This window comes from Musca autumnalis, unplaced genomic scaffold, assembly GCF_047663935.1.
Source record: "Musca autumnalis isolate F117 unplaced genomic scaffold, ASM4766393v1 scaffold_2, whole genome shotgun sequence".
Taxonomy (NCBI): Eukaryota; Metazoa; Arthropoda; class Insecta; order Diptera; family Muscidae; genus Musca; species Musca autumnalis.
In genome coordinates, this window is record NW_027411755.1 from 171241647 (window position 1) to 171259067 (window position 17421).

Here is a 17421-nt window from a genome sequence, read left to right on the forward strand (position 1 = left end):
ATGTATTAAAAAGTCATACGGATAATTTAGATACTTTTAATTTATCCGCATAAATTATATATTTTATCCAAGTCATCAAATTAATTTGTATACTTTATGTAAGCTATCCGTTATTTTGAGGCATTATCGCGTTTTAAAATTATACGTTTACAAATAATCCGGATAATTTAGATACTTTTAATTTATCCGAATAAATTATATATATTATCCAAGTTATTTAGATGATCTGCATACTTTATGTACATTATCCGGATAATTTTGATGTATTTTCGAAGTTATCCGGTTACTTTAGATGCATTAAATACATTATCTGGATAAATTAGATATTTTATCCAAGTCATTGAGATAGCCTGCAAACTTCAGATATGCATTTTCGACATTATCCGTGTACTTAGATGCTTAGATATGTTTCCAGAATAATTTAGATTTATTATCCAAGTCATCCAATTATTTTGGAAACTTCATCTTAGTTATCCTTATAATTTTGATGCAAGAGATTCATACATATAATTTAGATACTTTTAATTGAACCGGACAAATTAGATATAGTATCCAAGTCGTCCAGATAATTTACTTACATTATCTGCTTTATCTGGATAATTTTAATGTATTATCGAAGTTATTCGAGAACTTTTGGTGTATTGTTCAAGTTTTTCGAATAATTTCTGTACTTTATCCATTTTTGGCGGTCAATTTTTTCGGTTCTTAATTTAGATACAGATCCAAATATTATCCGGCAATTTAAATAAACCAAGATATCATGTCAGTCTTCAAGATATCCAGGTAAGTTGTATACATTATCCAAGATATCCGGGTAATTTAAGTACACTATTCAAGTTATCCGGGCAACTTAGAAACGCTATCCTATTTATCCTGGCAATTTAGATACATTTTGCAAGTTTTCCGTACTGTTTATATACATTATCTAAGTTATCCGTGTAATTTGAATAATTTATCCAAGGTATCCTAGTATATAATACGTTGCCTTAGTTATAGTTTAATATAGATACATTATCCAATGTATCCAGTCAATTTAGAAACTCTATCCGGATAGCTTAGGCACATAAAGTAAGTTATCTACTTATCCATATATATTATATACGTTATTTGTATTAAATATACAGTATCCATGTTATCCGGTAATTGGGGTACAATAGCTAAGATAATCAAGAATTCTTGTTGCTTAGTCTATCTAATCTGGATAAGTCAGATGAATTATCCAAGTAAATTGGGCAATTTTGGTACATTTTTCATAATAAACGGGAAATACATTATTCAAGTTATCAGGATAAATTTTTAACATTATCCAAGTTATCCGAGTGGTGTAGATATATTATCCCAAATATATGGATAACATTATCAGGATAGTAATTAGGACAATTTAGAAACATTATCCGATTTATCCGGGAAATCTAAGTACATAATCTACGTTATACAATTCACATGCAGAGGCCGAATTGTCCTGAAAAGTCAAGTGCATTATCTTCATTATCCGAATTTCTCTGTCTTCACTTAAAATGTAAATTAGACTTCTTTAATCGATATATACTATCGAAGATTTATAAATCTGGTCTCCTCCAGCTCTCAAGTATCCCTTTTGCCTTCACAATTTCTCTCCCTTAGATTCTCACATTTGGTGAAGTAGATTCTCTTAATATTAAAACAATTACTTAAATCAATCTCTCATTCTCTCTCATCTCATCTTTCTTATGCTTACACCATCCACAAAGTTCCCACTAGATCTCTATATCTTCCTTTCTTCATCACATCCTCCCGTCACATCTACCTCCATCACACATATTCTTCGGATTGTTTCTGCTGTTGTTGTTGCTGCATTCTCAGCGACCCCGTTGGTCTTTGATCACCTCTCACCGAGTCTGGCATTTCAGCAATATCTTTAAACACTCCCACAATACTTTGTATATTAGGTCCCCAATTCACTAGATATTCCCATCCAATTGGTGGCGGTGCTGATGGTGATGCTGCACTATTAGCCTGACGATAGAGTGCACCCATATGTGTCGACATATCATCATCGCTGGCCACTAAAGTACTGAGTGAACCACGAAAGGACGAATCGAAGCCATCAAATGAATGTGGTGGCATTGGTGGGGGTTTAGCTACACCGCTTGGTCCTCGACTACCATCACCACTCATGGCACGACTAACCGGGTTACGTTCATCTGAAATACTTTTACTTGTCGAATATTTGGCATCACCATTAATGCTGTTGTTGTCGTATTCTATTTCCGAACAGGTGAAACTGTCGTTGCCACTTTCATCGGTTGATGTTGAGCTATGGGCATCTACATCGGTACTGTGTAAACCACCACCCAGGGAGAGATGATGGGCACCCACAGTGCCGCGAGGTGCTTCACTGCTGGAGGAGACAGCATCTAAGGTGGAAACTAAGCTTGAGGTTCTCGGCCTACCATTAAGGCGTTCTATTTCTTCGGCAGTCAGACCCATTGAGGTTTGGGCAGTTGTTTGGGCAGATACAACGGGCTTTTGGCGACTGGCACTTGAACTTTGCCCAGATAGTTGTGACATTACGGGGCTGTTAAGACTACGTTCACTGTTACTGTGTAAGGCATCTTTGCCCACACCTCCGGAGCTAGAAGTGGTGGCCAGTAAGGCACTTTGCAGTGGCTTGCCGGAAATATCGTGTAGGGTTAAAATTCTCGGTTGTTGGGAGCTAAGCTCTGAGCTGGGCGAAAGTCTGGCCAAGGGTGTACTTTGATGTTGTCTGGGTGTACTTGATGGAGGTGGTGGCTGGGCAGCTTGCGGTGGCACACCTCTGGGGGCAAACGGTCCTCCCACACCATGCCTTGGGGAGTGACGATGTTGCTGCTGCTGAGCCGACGATTGATGTTTGTGATGTGTGTAACTGGCCACAGGGGCTGGTGTGGCTTTGTATTTGCGCACTCCTCCTGCCTCGCGATAACCCTTATAGTGATACACAATATCTATATCTGAGGGTGCTATTGAACTGGCATTTTCCAAATCATAGTGTTCTAAATATTCCGAATTCATATCCACATGATCGTGGGGATGATGTGTTTGACTAGGTGGTGGTATGGGTGGATGATGTTCATCCCTCATGGGACTTTTACTAACCACTTCTCTTTCAATGATATCAGGACGTTGGGGTCTTTGTTGTTGATGATCTCCGGGATTGATTTCACGTTCTTTGAATTTTTTGGATATCAATTCCGGACCAACCATGTGATGTCCCGGAACACCTCTTATTAAATCACCACCATCATTGTGATAACCCACTTGAGCTTCCGAATGCATGCCACGACTTAGAACATGGTCGGCTTGATTTTGTGACCCACCTGAATTGCCAAGCATGGTGGCGGGAGAGTTGTGTTTTATTTTAAAACCGGGTACACCACAACTCAGGCTGCCGATTTTCTCCTGTTTGCCGCGGAATCTGTAAATGATATATGAACCGAGTATGGCCACAACCAGGATGACAAAGAAAACAATAACCAAAGTGACACCAATGCTAATGGGATCAGCCACTTGGGCAGCACCAATACCCATGACACCAACACACCCCTGGGAAACTTTACCATGCGTGTGGACATCACCAAACACACTGCCAGTACCGTTGAAGGGTTGAATTTCATTGTTAATGGTAAAATTGGCCAGGCATCCCTCATAGTTCGTGGTCATGTGATCAGGTTGTAGATATTCTTTCCGCACACCACCCACTGAGAGTACCGTTAAATAAGGATCCAAATAGTCATGGATTCCAGCATAATCCAACTCCTCTCCAGCACGAGAACCATCCACAATGAAACGCAAAATGCGATTGCTGGTGTGCAGAGTCAGGTTATGCCATTTGCCATCATTCAGCTTCATGGTGTTCGTGATCGTCATATTCACCACACTATCCTGATTGGAGTAGTATATCACCTTACCATTCAGCAACTCCAACGAGGTGTATTGATTATTACTAGCAGCAAAAAGCAGAAGACCATTCTCCTTAAAGGTACGGAACATTAGGCTCAGCGTCTTGGGTGTTTCACTTATTTGAGCCAAAGCTGTGAAATTGTTGCGCTCTATGGTAAATCGTCTTTGGCGTGTAACATCGTAAGACCAAATACTATTGCCTGCATACAGATTGTCCAAGAGTTGCATGCGTCGATATTTTTCAGATATTTGAAATTCCACAAATCCGCCATCACCAATACTGATTGGTTCCAAGGACACTAGGCAATTGGGTGCCAAAAGTCCTGCACCGCATTCACACATTGCCATATCCCATCTATCCACACAGGAACCAAGAATGCCACACACTGACGTAGTGGGATCATTATAAGAAGATGCAGAACATATGCCACCCTGTAAGTTGTGTTTACAGCTGGATGATATGCCACGTTGCTTTAGTGGTTGGCTGAGATTGAGAGCTCTTCCATTAATCGTAACACTGTGGACACAACCCACCAAATCATCACTGTGTATTTGTCCCGGCCGTTCCAGTACAGGATCCGCAGATATCAAGCCACCAAGCAGCAAAGGTTGTTTGTTGAAGTTCAGCGTTCTGGAAGAGAAGGGGGAACATTATTTTTTATATGAAAAAAAAACAAAAATATTTTTAAAGACGACCTCTAAATTTTTTTTAAGAAAATCCACCAGCTTTAGGGATCCTAAACAAATATGTAAAAATTACGCGAGCTTTGTGAATCCCTCGGAAAAATATAAAAATCAGCTATTTGAAATAATTAATAAGCTTTGAAACTAAAATTAAAAAAACACGAGCTTTGAAAATTAAATTAAAAAACCACGAGCTTTGAAAATTAAATTAAAAAACCACGAGCTTTGAACAAATATTTAAAAAATCCACAAGCTTTGAAAATTAAATTAAAAAACCACGAGCTTTGAACAAATATTTAAAAAATCCACTAGCTTTGAAAACGAAAATTAAAAAAAAACACGAGCTTTGAAAATAAAATTAAACAAAACCATTAGCTTTGAAAAAAAATATTTAAAAAATCCACGAGCTTTGAAAAAAAATATTTAAAAAATCCACGAGCTTTGAAAAAAAAAAATTTTTAAAAAACCAACAAGCTTTGAAAAAAAAATATTTAAAAAAATCCACGAGCTTTGAAAAAAATATTTAAAAAATCCACGAGCTTTGAAAAAAAAAATATTTAAAAAAATCCACGAGCTTTGAAAAAATATTTAAATCCACAATTTTTGCAAAAATATTTAAATCTACTATTTTTGCAAAAATATTTAAAAAAAATCCACGAGCTTTGAAAAAAAATATTTAAAAAATATCCACGAGCTTTGAAAAAAAAATATTTAAAAAATCCACGAGCTTTGAAAAAAATATTTAAAAAATCCACGAGCTTTGAAAAAAATATTTAAAAAAAATCCACGAGCTTTGAAAGAAAATATTTAAAAAATCCACGAGCTTTGAAAAAAAATATTTAAAAAATCCACGAGCTTTGAAAAAAAATATTTAAAAAATCCACGAGCTTTGAAAAAAATATTTAAAAAAATACACGAGCTTTGGAAAAAATATTTAAAAAAATCCACGAGCTTTGAAAAAAAAATATTTAAAAAAATCCACGAGCTTTGAAAAAAATATTTAAAAAATCCACGAGCTTTGAAAAAAAATATTTAAAAAAATCCACGAGCTTTGAAAAAAATAATTAAAAAAAAAACCACGAGCTTTAAAAAAAAAATATTTAAAAAAATCCACGAGCTTTGAAAAAAAATATTTAAAAAAATCCACGAGCTTTGAAAAAAATATTTAAAAAAAATCCACGAGCTTTGAAAAAAAAAATTTATTATTATTTATTATTTTATTTTGAAAAAAAATATTTAAAAAAATCCACGAGCTTTGAAAAAAATATATCTAAAAAAATCTACGAACTTGGAACAAATTTTAAGAGAAATCCACGAGCTCTGAAAAAAAATATTTGAAAAAATCTACTAGCTTTGAAAAATATTTAAAAAAATCCACAAGCTTTGAAAAAATATTTAAAAAAATCCACGAGCTTTGAAAAAATATTTAAAAAAATCCACGAGCTTTGAAAAAATATTTAAAAAAATCCAAGAGCTTTGAAAAAATATTTTAAAAAATCCACGAGCTTTGAAGAAAAAAATATTTAAAAAAATCCACGAGCTTTGAAAAAAAATATTTAAAAAAATCCACGAGCTTTGAAAAAAATATTTAAAAAAATCCACGAGCTTTGTAATAAATATTTAAAAAAAAACACGAGCTTTGAAAAAAAAATATTTAAAAAAATCCACGAGCTTTGAAAAAATATTTAAATCCACTATTTTTGCAAAAATATTTAAAAAAATCCACGAGCTTCGAAAAAATATTTAAATCCACTATTTTTGCAAAAAAAAATATTTAAAAATCCACGAGCTTTGAAAAAAAATATTTAAAAAAATCCACGAGCTTTGAAAAAAAATATTTAAAAAAATCCACGAGCTTTGAGAAAAAATATTTAAAAAAATCCACGAGCTTTGAAAAAAATATTTAAAAAAAAAACACGAGCTCTGAAAAAAAATATTTAAAAAAAAACGAGCTTTGAAAAAAAATATATTTAAAAAATTCCACGAGCTTTGAAAAAAAAAATATTTAAAAAAATCCACGAGCTTTGAAAAAATATTTAAAAAAATCCACGAGCTTTGAAAAAATATTTAAATCCACTATTTTTGCAAAAATATTTTAAAAAAATTCACGAGCTTTGAAAAAAAATATTTAAAAAATCCACGAGCTTTGAAAAAAAAAGATTTAAAAAAATCCACGAGCTTTGAAAAAAATATTTAAAAAAAATCCACGAGCTTTGAAAAAAATATTTAAAAAAAATCCACGAGCTTTGAAAAAATATTTAAAAAAATCCACGAGCTTTGAAAAAAAATATTTAAAAAATCCACGAAAAAAAATATTTAAAAAATCCAGGAGCTTTGAAAAATAATATTTAAAAAAATCCACGAGCTGTGAAAAAAATATCTAAAAAATCCACGAGCTTTAAAAAAATATTTAAAAAAATCCACGAGCTTTGAAAAAAATAATTAAAAAAATCCACGAGCTCTGAAAAAAATATTTAAAAAAATCCACGCGCTTTGAAAAAAATATTTAAAAAAATCCACGAGCTTTGAAAAAAATATTTAAAAAAATCCACGATCTTTGAAAAAAAAATATTTAAAAAAATCCACGAGCTTTGAAAAAAATATTTGAAAAAATCCACGAGCTTTGAAAAAAATATTTAAAAAAATCCAAGAGCTTTGAAAAAAAATATCTAAGAAAATCTACGAGCTTGGAACAAATTTTAAGAGAAATCCACGAGCTCTGAAAAAAATATTTGAAAAAAATTCACTAGCTCTGAAAAAATATTTGAAAAAAAAACACGAGCTTTGAAAAAATATTTAAAAAAAAATCCACGAGCTCTGAAAAAATATTTGAAAAAAAAATATTTAAAAAAAATCCACGAGCTTTGAAAAAATATTTAAAAAAATCCACGAGCTTTGAAAAAAATATTTAAAAAATCCACGAGCTTTGAACTATATTTAAAAAAATCCACGAGCTTTGAAAAATATTTAAAAAAAATCCACGAGTTTTGAAAAAATATTTAAAAAAATCCACGAGCTTTGTTTAAAAAATCCATGAGCTTTGAAAAATATTTCAAAAAATCCACGAGCTTTGCATAGTATTTAAAAAATCCACAAACTTTGAAAAAAATTTAACCACGAGCTTTGAAGAAATTAAAAAAATCCAATCTTATCTAATCTAATTCGCAAACTTTATCAAGATTTCAAAAATATTTTCAAAACTCCACGATCATTCAAGAAACATAAATAAATACACATAAATATTTGTCAACTTACCCTATTGGCCCCACATCGTCAGCATAGCAGGACGCATCTCCCGGCCGGCACTCTTCACAGCTGTCACCATTCTCCGTACACTTGGCCACACTAAGTGACATAACTCGGCCATTACGTGTTGCAGTTATTTTATGCCACTGGCCATCTGCCAAATTCAGGTTATTATTTCCACCCACTACCACTGTGGTTATGGCCGTCCTTACACCACCAAAGGAGAAGAAAGCCTTGCCTCTCACCACTTCAATGGCCACAAAATCAGATCTTCCACCCGATTGTATACCATAATTATACATAAGTAGAGCATCCGGTTTGGTGGTGGCAAAAACAATGGAAATATCATTGGTGGCAGCATCCAGAGATGGGAATGTCATGTAAGAAAGGTCACCGAAACCATAAGTGCTGCGTTCACAATGTCGACCATAACGACCCTCAGGACAGGAACATTTATAACCAGGCTTGAGAGCCACACACACTCCACCATTGTGGCAAGGATTGGGACGACAAGAATCTGTGGCATGTTCACATTGATTACCACGGTAACCAGGACGGCAGAGACAAAAGAATGAGGAGCCATCGGGTGTGGAGCGACAGGAACCACCATTACCACAAGGGTTTCCGGAACAAACATCACCTCGCTCCTGTTGGCAATAACGTCCTTCACGATTGGCAGGGCAAATACATTGGAAGTCAAAGCCCAAGCGACGACATTGGGAGTTGGCGTGGCAGGGATTAGGCGAACAGGGATCCTGGCGTTTGTCACACTGCTGACCCATAAAACCATCGGGACATTTGCATATAAAATCATGGGTTACCAAGGGACCACTGAAGATCAATGATTCGCTGTCCACAATATTCAGGGAGTGAATATCATGTAAACGTCTTTCTGAGGTACAGAGGCCACCATTATCACAGGCCTTCGCCATTGAGCAGGGATCATAACCAATTATCACTGCAGAAGATGTTTGTAAAAGTCTTTGCAAAGCTTCTCGTTTCTTGCCCAAACGTTCCACGGAGTAGTGGGGCAAACGATAACCCTGATTGGACATTTTAAGTGCCACCAAAACTTCCAGATCTGTAGAATTCAAGCTGCTGCTGCTGGAGGTGGTATTGTGTACACTGTAGACCACAACATCATCCGAAGTGTCTATGGCTGCTTTTAGAGTTTCAACAAATTGCCGGTAATGGGCAGCCAAGAAATAATCTGCACTCATGTTGCGTATCATTATGGTTATGGAATTGGCAATGGTACTGTTATCAAAACTTTGGAAACCCACTGTTACCGTGGATACCACATCTCCATGTTTACCATCGTTGCCAGAGACAGAGTAGGAGTAACCATTGTTCAGTGAAGTTTGAGAGGTGGTGTGCAAATCACAGGCATGGCGTATGGTTAGTAGACCCATGGGACTTGATTGGCTGTTGGGTTCGATGCGACAGCGATAGTTGCCGCTAATATCCGGATCATTGGGGTGGACATCGGCAATCTTGCCCACAGGCATGTCATAATTAAAGACGTTCAGTATTACATGGACCGTACGTGACGAGGAGGGGCTGTCATTTTGATCAAGGACCCTTATGATAAGTTTGTGTTGGGCCTTTTGCCTCGGTTGGCCATTATCTTCCACCTCAATGAGAGCCTCCAATTCGGGAGTTTGTTCACGATCAAAGCTACGTGTGGATTTCACCAAACCCGAATGTTTGTCAATGGTAATGAAGGACTTGTGTTTGCCACCAATCAGCTGATAGGTAAATGGCCCACCATTGGGTGGCAAATCGGGATCGGTGGCAGATAAGGTCATTATGCTACTGCCGGCTGGTTCATTTTCGGGAATATAACCAATTAGACCCTCTGGCGGGAATGTGGGACCATTATCATTGACATCTTGTAGTTCGATTTTAACCAAAGTAGTGCCCGTTTGAGCCGGCAAACCGGTATCAATTGCCCCCACAATGAGATTATATTCTGGTATCTGTTCCCGATCCAAGTGACGTGTGGTTTCAATTTCTCCAGATTGTGGATCCACCTTAAAGGTTTTATTGACATTACCACCAATGATGGAGTAGGTAAATTGATTGTTTTGCGGTCGAACATCCTTGTCGACTGCCTTGACTGTGGTGACTTTGGTGCCAATGTTAACGGCCTCGGATATCTGGGCAGTGTAAAGAGATTTCAGGAATTCTGGTGGATCATTGCCATCTTGTATGGATATTATAACTTGGGCCTCATCCGTATCATTGCCTTTTATGCTACCATAATTTTTGGCCAACACGGTGAGCACCGCACGACTCTGCGTCTCACGATCCAAGTGACGGGATACATAAATGAAACCAGTATTCGGATTGATGGAGAAACCCTTGTCGTTGCTGGTACCAACTAAGAGGTAGTAGACATTGCCATCTTCCCCGGCATCTTTGTCGGTCGCCTGTATGGAACCCACTGCTGTGCCCACCTCAGCCGATTCGGAGACATCAAAATGAAACACGGGTTGTATAAACTGAGGATAGAATTCGTTGACTCCCCGGATGTGGACAATAACCCTGCACATGCTGTGCATTTGAGAATCAGGATTGGCAGCCATAATTTGTAGGGTGTACTCACGCCTCTCTTCATAATCAAAGCTCACAATGGAAGTTATAACCCCCGTCGAGGGATTTATGGCAAAATATGGTTTTCCAGAACCACCATTTATGGAGTAGCGGATAATGGCATTCTTGGGAGAATCTTTGTCCTTGGCATGGGCCTTGAAAACATATGACTGGGGCGGTTTATTTTCCGCAATAAAGGCATGATATTTCGTTTGATTGAATAACGGAGGATTGTCATTGATATCGGTGAGTATAATCGTCAGCTGGGCAATGGCTGTCTTTGGCTTGAAGCCCAAATCTTGTACTGAAATATTTAAGTGGTACTTCTGTATGGAATCATAATCCAAAGGTTCTACGATAATAACAGCTCCAGTTTCGGGATCCACTTTGAATTCGGAATGCTCATTGTTCCCAGCAATGGAATAGCGCAACATACCATTGGGTCCTTCATCAAGATCTGAGGCCATAACGGTTAAAATTGTCGAACCAATTGGTTCATTCTCCGGCACAATAACCTGATATCCGGGGACCGTGAATTTGGGAGCAAAACGATTTTCTCCGGTAACAATAATTTGCACCTGGGCTTCATCACTTTTGGAGGGTACACCATGATCGGCAGCCTTGATGGTTATGGCAAAGTGGGTATTCGGTGGAACTTCGAGCGGTTTGGCCAATGAAATCCAACCATCATGAGGTCCAATATTAAAATATTCCGTACCGTTTCCTTGGGTAAAGGAATAATTTACCTCAGCATTGACTCCAGTGTCCAGAGAATCATGGGCCTGGACCTTAACAACCCGTTGGCCAATTCGGGCATGTTCCGGTACAGGTGAGAGGTAGAGAGACTTTTCAAACTTGGGAGGGTGATTGTTGGCATCCACAATATTGATATTCACCATGCACTCAGAATAGAGCGGAGGCTTGCCATTATCTGTGGCAATCACCGTGAGGGTATAGGTATTTTCCGGTGAGGCCTCATATTGGGAGTGCTTATATTTTATGGTTTTCTTGCTAAAAATCTCCCCTGTCGCAGGATCTATGGTAAAAACATCGGAAGGTTGCTGCAGAGAATATGAAATCACAGAGTTGGGTCCATGCTTATCACGATCATTGGCGACCACTTGGCCCACAAATGCCACCGATCTTTGTAGTTCGGGGAAATTGAAGCTATAGAACGTGTGATCAAATTCTGGGGCATTATCATTTTGATCTTGTATGGTAATTGTAATGGGGGTATCAGAACGCCAGGCACCATCCGAGGCAGTAATTTTAAGGATATACTCATCTTGCTCCTCCCGATCTATGTGGCCAGCCACGGTGATGTTACCACTCAGTGAATCCAAACGAAACTTTTCTCCCGGATTTTCCGTCAATGTATACAAGGCATTGGCATTGATGCCCTCATCCAAATCCATGGAGGTAACCTGTATTACAAAACTACCGATTTCTGCATTCTCCGTTACATTAACTGAAAACAGCCTCGTAAATTTAGGGGGATTATCATTTTTATCGAGCAGATTTATTATGACCGTGGCCGAACCGGTTAGCTGGGGCATGCCTTGATCCACCGCCACCACCGATAACTCATAGCGGCTAACTTCTTCACGATCCAAACGCATGGTGGTATAAATCTCTCCCGAATCGGAATCAATTTCAAACGTGCCCTCATAGTCATCCAACAGGCGATAGGTTACTTCTCCATTATCACCAGAATCACGATCATGGGCCTTCAGCTTTACAATAGTTTGGGGTGGAGATTCTTCTTCCATAACTTCGGTATTGTAAATTAATTTTTCCATAACCGGGGCATTATCATTGGCATCGGTTACATTTATTGTCAGCAACATAACGCTGCGCAAAGGTATGCGATCCGAATCCACAGCTTCTAGCCAAATTTCATATTGCGAAGCTAGCTCATAATCCAAACCATCCTTGCCAATTGTCACCACACCACTCGAGGCATCAATGCGCACCGCTTCACCCAAATTACCACCTGCAATGGAATAGCGTATGCTACCCGCTGCACCTTTCTTTGGAGAACTTGCCATTATGGTAGTTATTCTCTTGCCCGGCATAATATCTTCCGCAAGCATAAATTGTGTATTGACCATGTAATTAAATGTGGGAAACAAAGCAGACGCCTTCAGCGTTATCATCAACTCAGCCTGAGAAGATTTCACTGGCACTCCCTGATCATAGGCATGGATTTGCAGCTGATACTGCCTATTCAAATCTGAACCCAGAGATTTTATTGTCTTTATAACCCCTGTCTTGGCATTAATTTGAAAATACTCCACATCCTTGCCGCTAATGTTGTACATAACCAAAGAATTCTTGCCCTCATCTGCATCGCGGGCCCAGGCCCCAAACACAAATTCATTAAGGCCCGTTTTATCTGGTATATTTACATGGAATTGATTGGCCTCAAACCGTGGCATATTATCATTGACATCACTAACGGTAATGGTTAAATTGACAGCGGTGGCCCTTGGCTCTGTTGCGGAGCTATCTTGAGCCATTAGTGTTAGGAAATATACAGCGGTTTCTTCGCGATCCAATACAGCGGCTGTGGTTATTTCTCCCGTCTCCGAATTGCAGTGAAATCTTTCCAGTTTCTCTCCCAGCAGGGTAAAACGTATCTTGGCGTTCAGACCTGCATCCTTGTCGAAAGCCCTCGGCTGTATAACTTTGGTTCCAATGGCTAGATTTTCTTGTATTGTGGCGTAATATGATTGCCGCTCAAATTCTGGATTATGATCGTTGACATCTTGTACAATTACTTTTACCACGCCAGTTCCTGTCAGGGGTGGAGAACCTGGAAAGGTAAGAGAAATAAAGAATTGATTAGGATTAAGCAATAGGAAATGAGATATAATATAAAAACTATATATTATATTATAAAACTATATGCTTTCCTAACCCTTACAAATATTTGTATAAATCCACGAGGTTTGAAAAAATATTTGTATAAATCTCTAGGTTTTTTATAAATTCACGAGATATTCTTGGTCATGATGATACCAACTATCGACTGAATTAAACAACAAATTTATGGCATTGCACCGTGCAAAACATCTGCCCCACATGGGCCCGCACGACGCACTGCACCTATTCAACTACCCTGCCAAACCTACTCATCTAACTCCAGTTGATCTGTGGCTACATCCCATCAAAACATCCACTTTCCTGGAATTGGAGATAGACCCAAAGCCAGATTGTACAGAAGAACGAACACACAAACATACAATAAACACTATTACATCAACAAGAATAAGGCTATGGTGAAGGAAACGCTAACTCTGTATTTTCGAAAATCTCTCAGTTTAATCCGAAGTGAAACTATGAATTAATAAGAAATTCATTGGGTTTTAAAAAATAATTTTATAAATCCACGAGTTTTTAAAAAATATTTTTATAAATCCACGAGTTTTTAAAAAATATTTTTATAAATCCACGAGTTTTTAGAAAATAGTTTTATAAATCCAGGAGCTTTTAACAAATATTTGTATAAATATTCTTATAAATCCACGAGCTTTTAAAAATATTTTTATAAATACATGAGGTTTTAAAAAATATGTATATAAATACACGAGCTTTTAATAATAAATATTTTTATAAATACACAAGCTTAAAAAAGACATTTTTATATATCCCCGAGCTTTTAAAAAATATTTTTATAAATTCACAAGCTTTTAAAAATATTTTTATAAATACACGAGCTTTTAAAAATATATTTATAAATTCACGAGCTTTTAAAAATATTTTTATAAATCCACGAGCTTTTAAAAGTATTTTTATTAATTCATGAGCTTTTAAAATATATTTTAATAAATCCGTGAGCTTTTAAAAAATATGTTTATAAAAAAATATTTTTATAAAAAATATTTTTATAAATTCCTGATCTTTAAACAAATATTTTTATAAATCTACAATCTTTTAAAAATATTTTTATAAATCTACAATCTTTTAAGAAATATTTGTATGCATTCAAAATTCACTTTAGCTTTTAAAGAGTTTTTTTATAAATCCACGAGCTTTTAAAGAGTTTTTTTTATAAATCCACGAGCTTTTAAAGAGTTTTTTTTATAAATCCACGAGCTTTTAAAGAGTTTTTTTTTTATAAATCCACGAGCATTTAAAGAGTTTTATTATAAATCCACGAGCTTTTAAAGAGTTTTTTTTTTTATAAATCCACGAGCATTTAAAGAGTTTTATTATAAATCCACGAGCTTTTAAAGAGTTTTTTTTTTATAAATCCACGAGCATTTAAAGAGTTTTATTATAAATCCACGAGCTTTTAAAGAGTTTTTTTTTTATAAATCCACGAGCTTTTAAAGAGTTTTATTATAAATCCACGAGCTTTTAAAGAGTTTTATTATAAATCCACGAGCTTTTAAAGATTTTTTTATAAATCCACGAGCTTTTAAAGAGTTTTTTTTTTATAAATCCACGAGCTTTTAAAGAGTTTTTTATAAATCCACGAGCTTTTAAAGAGTTTTTTATAAATCCACGAGCTTTTAAACAGTTTTTTTATAAATCCACGAGCTTTTAAAGAGTTTTTTTTTATAAATCCACGAGCTTTTAAACAGTTTTTTTATAAATCCACGAGCTTTTAAAGAGTTTTTTATAAATCCACGAGCTTTTAAAGAGTTTTTTTTATAAATCCACGAGCTTTTAAACAGTTTTTTTTATAAATCCACGAGCTTTTAAAGAGTTTTTTTATAAATCCACGTGCTTTTAAAACGTTTTTTTTTATAAATCCACGAGCTTTTAAAATATTTTTTTATAAATCCACGAGCTTTTAAAAAATTGTTTTATAAATCCTCCAGCTTTTAAAAAATTGTTTTATAAATCCTCCAGCTTTTAAAAAGTATTTTTATAAATCCACGAGCTTTAAAAAATTGTTTTTATAAACCCTCGAGCTTTTAAATAGTATTTTTATAAATCAACGAGCTTTTAAATAGTATTTTTATAAATCAACGAGCTTTAAAAAAATGTTTTTATAAACCCACGAGCTTTTAAAAAGTTTTTTTTTTATAAATCCACGAGCTTTTAAAAAGTTTTTTTTTTATAAATCCACGAGCTTTTAAAAAGTTTTTTTTTTATAAATCCACAACCTTAAAAAAGTTTTTTTTTTATAAATCCACAACCTTAAAAAAATTATTTTTAATAAATCCACGAGCTTTAAAAAAATATTTTTTATAAATCCACGAGCTTTAAAAAAATATTTTTTATAAATCCACGAGCTTTAAAAAAATATTTTTTATAAATCCACGAGCTTTAAAAAAATATTTTTTATAAATCCACGAGCTTTAAAAAAATATTTTTTATAAATCCACGAGCTTTAAAAAAATATTTTTTATAAATCCACGAGCTTTAAAAAATATTTTTTAAAAAACCACGAGCTTTAAAAAATATTTTTTATAAATCCACGAGCTTTAAAAAAATATTTTTTATAAATCCACGAGCTTTTAATTTTTTTTTTTTCGATTGTTTGAGTGGAGTATTCCCCCATTGGCTCAACTTCATTTATTACCCTCTATTACAGAGAGTAATGTTTTTCAAAACGAACTGACAGTGTTGCAAAATTTTACTGATCGCTACCAATATCATGATTTCATGCCGGCGAAGGGAATTATCAACTGGCTTCTCAGTTTTTGAAATGATGCCTTTTTAGCGAAAAACCGAACTCTTTAAGTGTCTAGTATTCTCATATGAATGAGAATCACACTCACTTTTCGGCTTTTCCAAAGAAACACCAAAATCAAAATATTTTGCAACATGTCAGCACGTATCAACTAAGAATTCTTCGAATTCTGTGAGTTGAAAAGAACACCAACCAATTTTTTTTTTTTAAATCCACGAGCTTTAAAAAAATATTTTTTATAAATCCACTAGCTTTAAAAAATATTTTTTATAAATCTACGAGCTTTAAAAAATATTTTTTATAAATCCACTAGCTTTAAAAAATATTTTTTATAAATCCACGAGCTTTAAAAAAATATTTTTTATAAATCCACTAGCTTTAAAAAATATTTTTATGAATCTACGGTCGTTAAAAATATTTGTATAAACCCACGACCTTTAAAAAAACAATTTTATAAATCAACGAGCTTTAAAAAAAATTATAAATTCACGAGCATTTAAAGAACTATTTTATAATCCACGAACTTTTAAAAAATTATTTTATAATCCACGAGCTTTTAAAGGATAATTTTATAAATCCACAAGCTTTTAAAGAATAATTTTATAAATCCACAAGCTTTTAGAAAATGTTTTTTAAATCCACGAGCTTTTTTTTATAAATTTATAAATTCACGAGCTTTTTTTTATAAATTTATAAATTCACGAGCTTTTAAAAATATGTTTATTAATCCACGAGCTTTTTTTTTATAAATTTATAAATTCACGAGCTTTTAAAAATATGTTTATTAATCCACGAGCTTTTTTTTATAAATTTATAAATTCACGAGCTTTTAAAAATATGTTTATTAATCCATGAGCTTTTAAGACACATTTTTATAAATCCACGAGCTTTTAAGACACATTTTTATAAATCCACGAGCTTTTAAAAAATATTTTTATAAATCCACGAGCTTTTAAGAAATGTTTATATAAATCCACGAGCTTTTAAAGAATAATTTTAAAAATCCATGAGCTTTTAAAAAATATTTTTCTAAATCTATGAGCTAATAAAAAATATTTTTATGAATTCACAGGATTAAAAATATTCTTAAAAATCCACGAGCTTTTAAAAAATATTTTTCTAAATCTACGAGCTAATAAAAAAAATAAAAAATATTTTTAGGAATCCACAGGCTTAAAATATTCTTAAAAATCCACGAGCTGTTAAAAAAATGTTGTTATAAATCCACGAGCTTTTACAGAATAATTTTATAAATCCACGAGCTTTTAAAGAATAATTTTATAAATCCACGAGCTTTTAAAAAAATATGTTTCTAAATCTACGAGCTT

General features: G+C 34.4%; 1 protein-coding gene across 1 annotated transcript in view; it reads right to left on the bottom strand.

The window, feature by feature from the left end:
• Positions 1-1703: 1703 nt before the first annotated feature.
• Positions 1704-17421, bottom strand: part of LOC141394849 (cadherin-related tumor suppressor-like) — an 869985-nt gene continuing 854267 nt past the window's right edge. The window contains exons 9-10 of the mRNA XM_073969866.1: positions 7861-13261; positions 1704-4552 (exon numbers count right to left, since the gene is read on the bottom strand). Of these exons, the coding sequence (XP_073825967.1) occupies positions 1792-4552; positions 7861-13261 (8162 nt within the window). The 3' untranslated portion in view covers positions 1704-1791. The remainder of the gene's footprint in view (positions 4553-7860; positions 13262-17421) is intronic.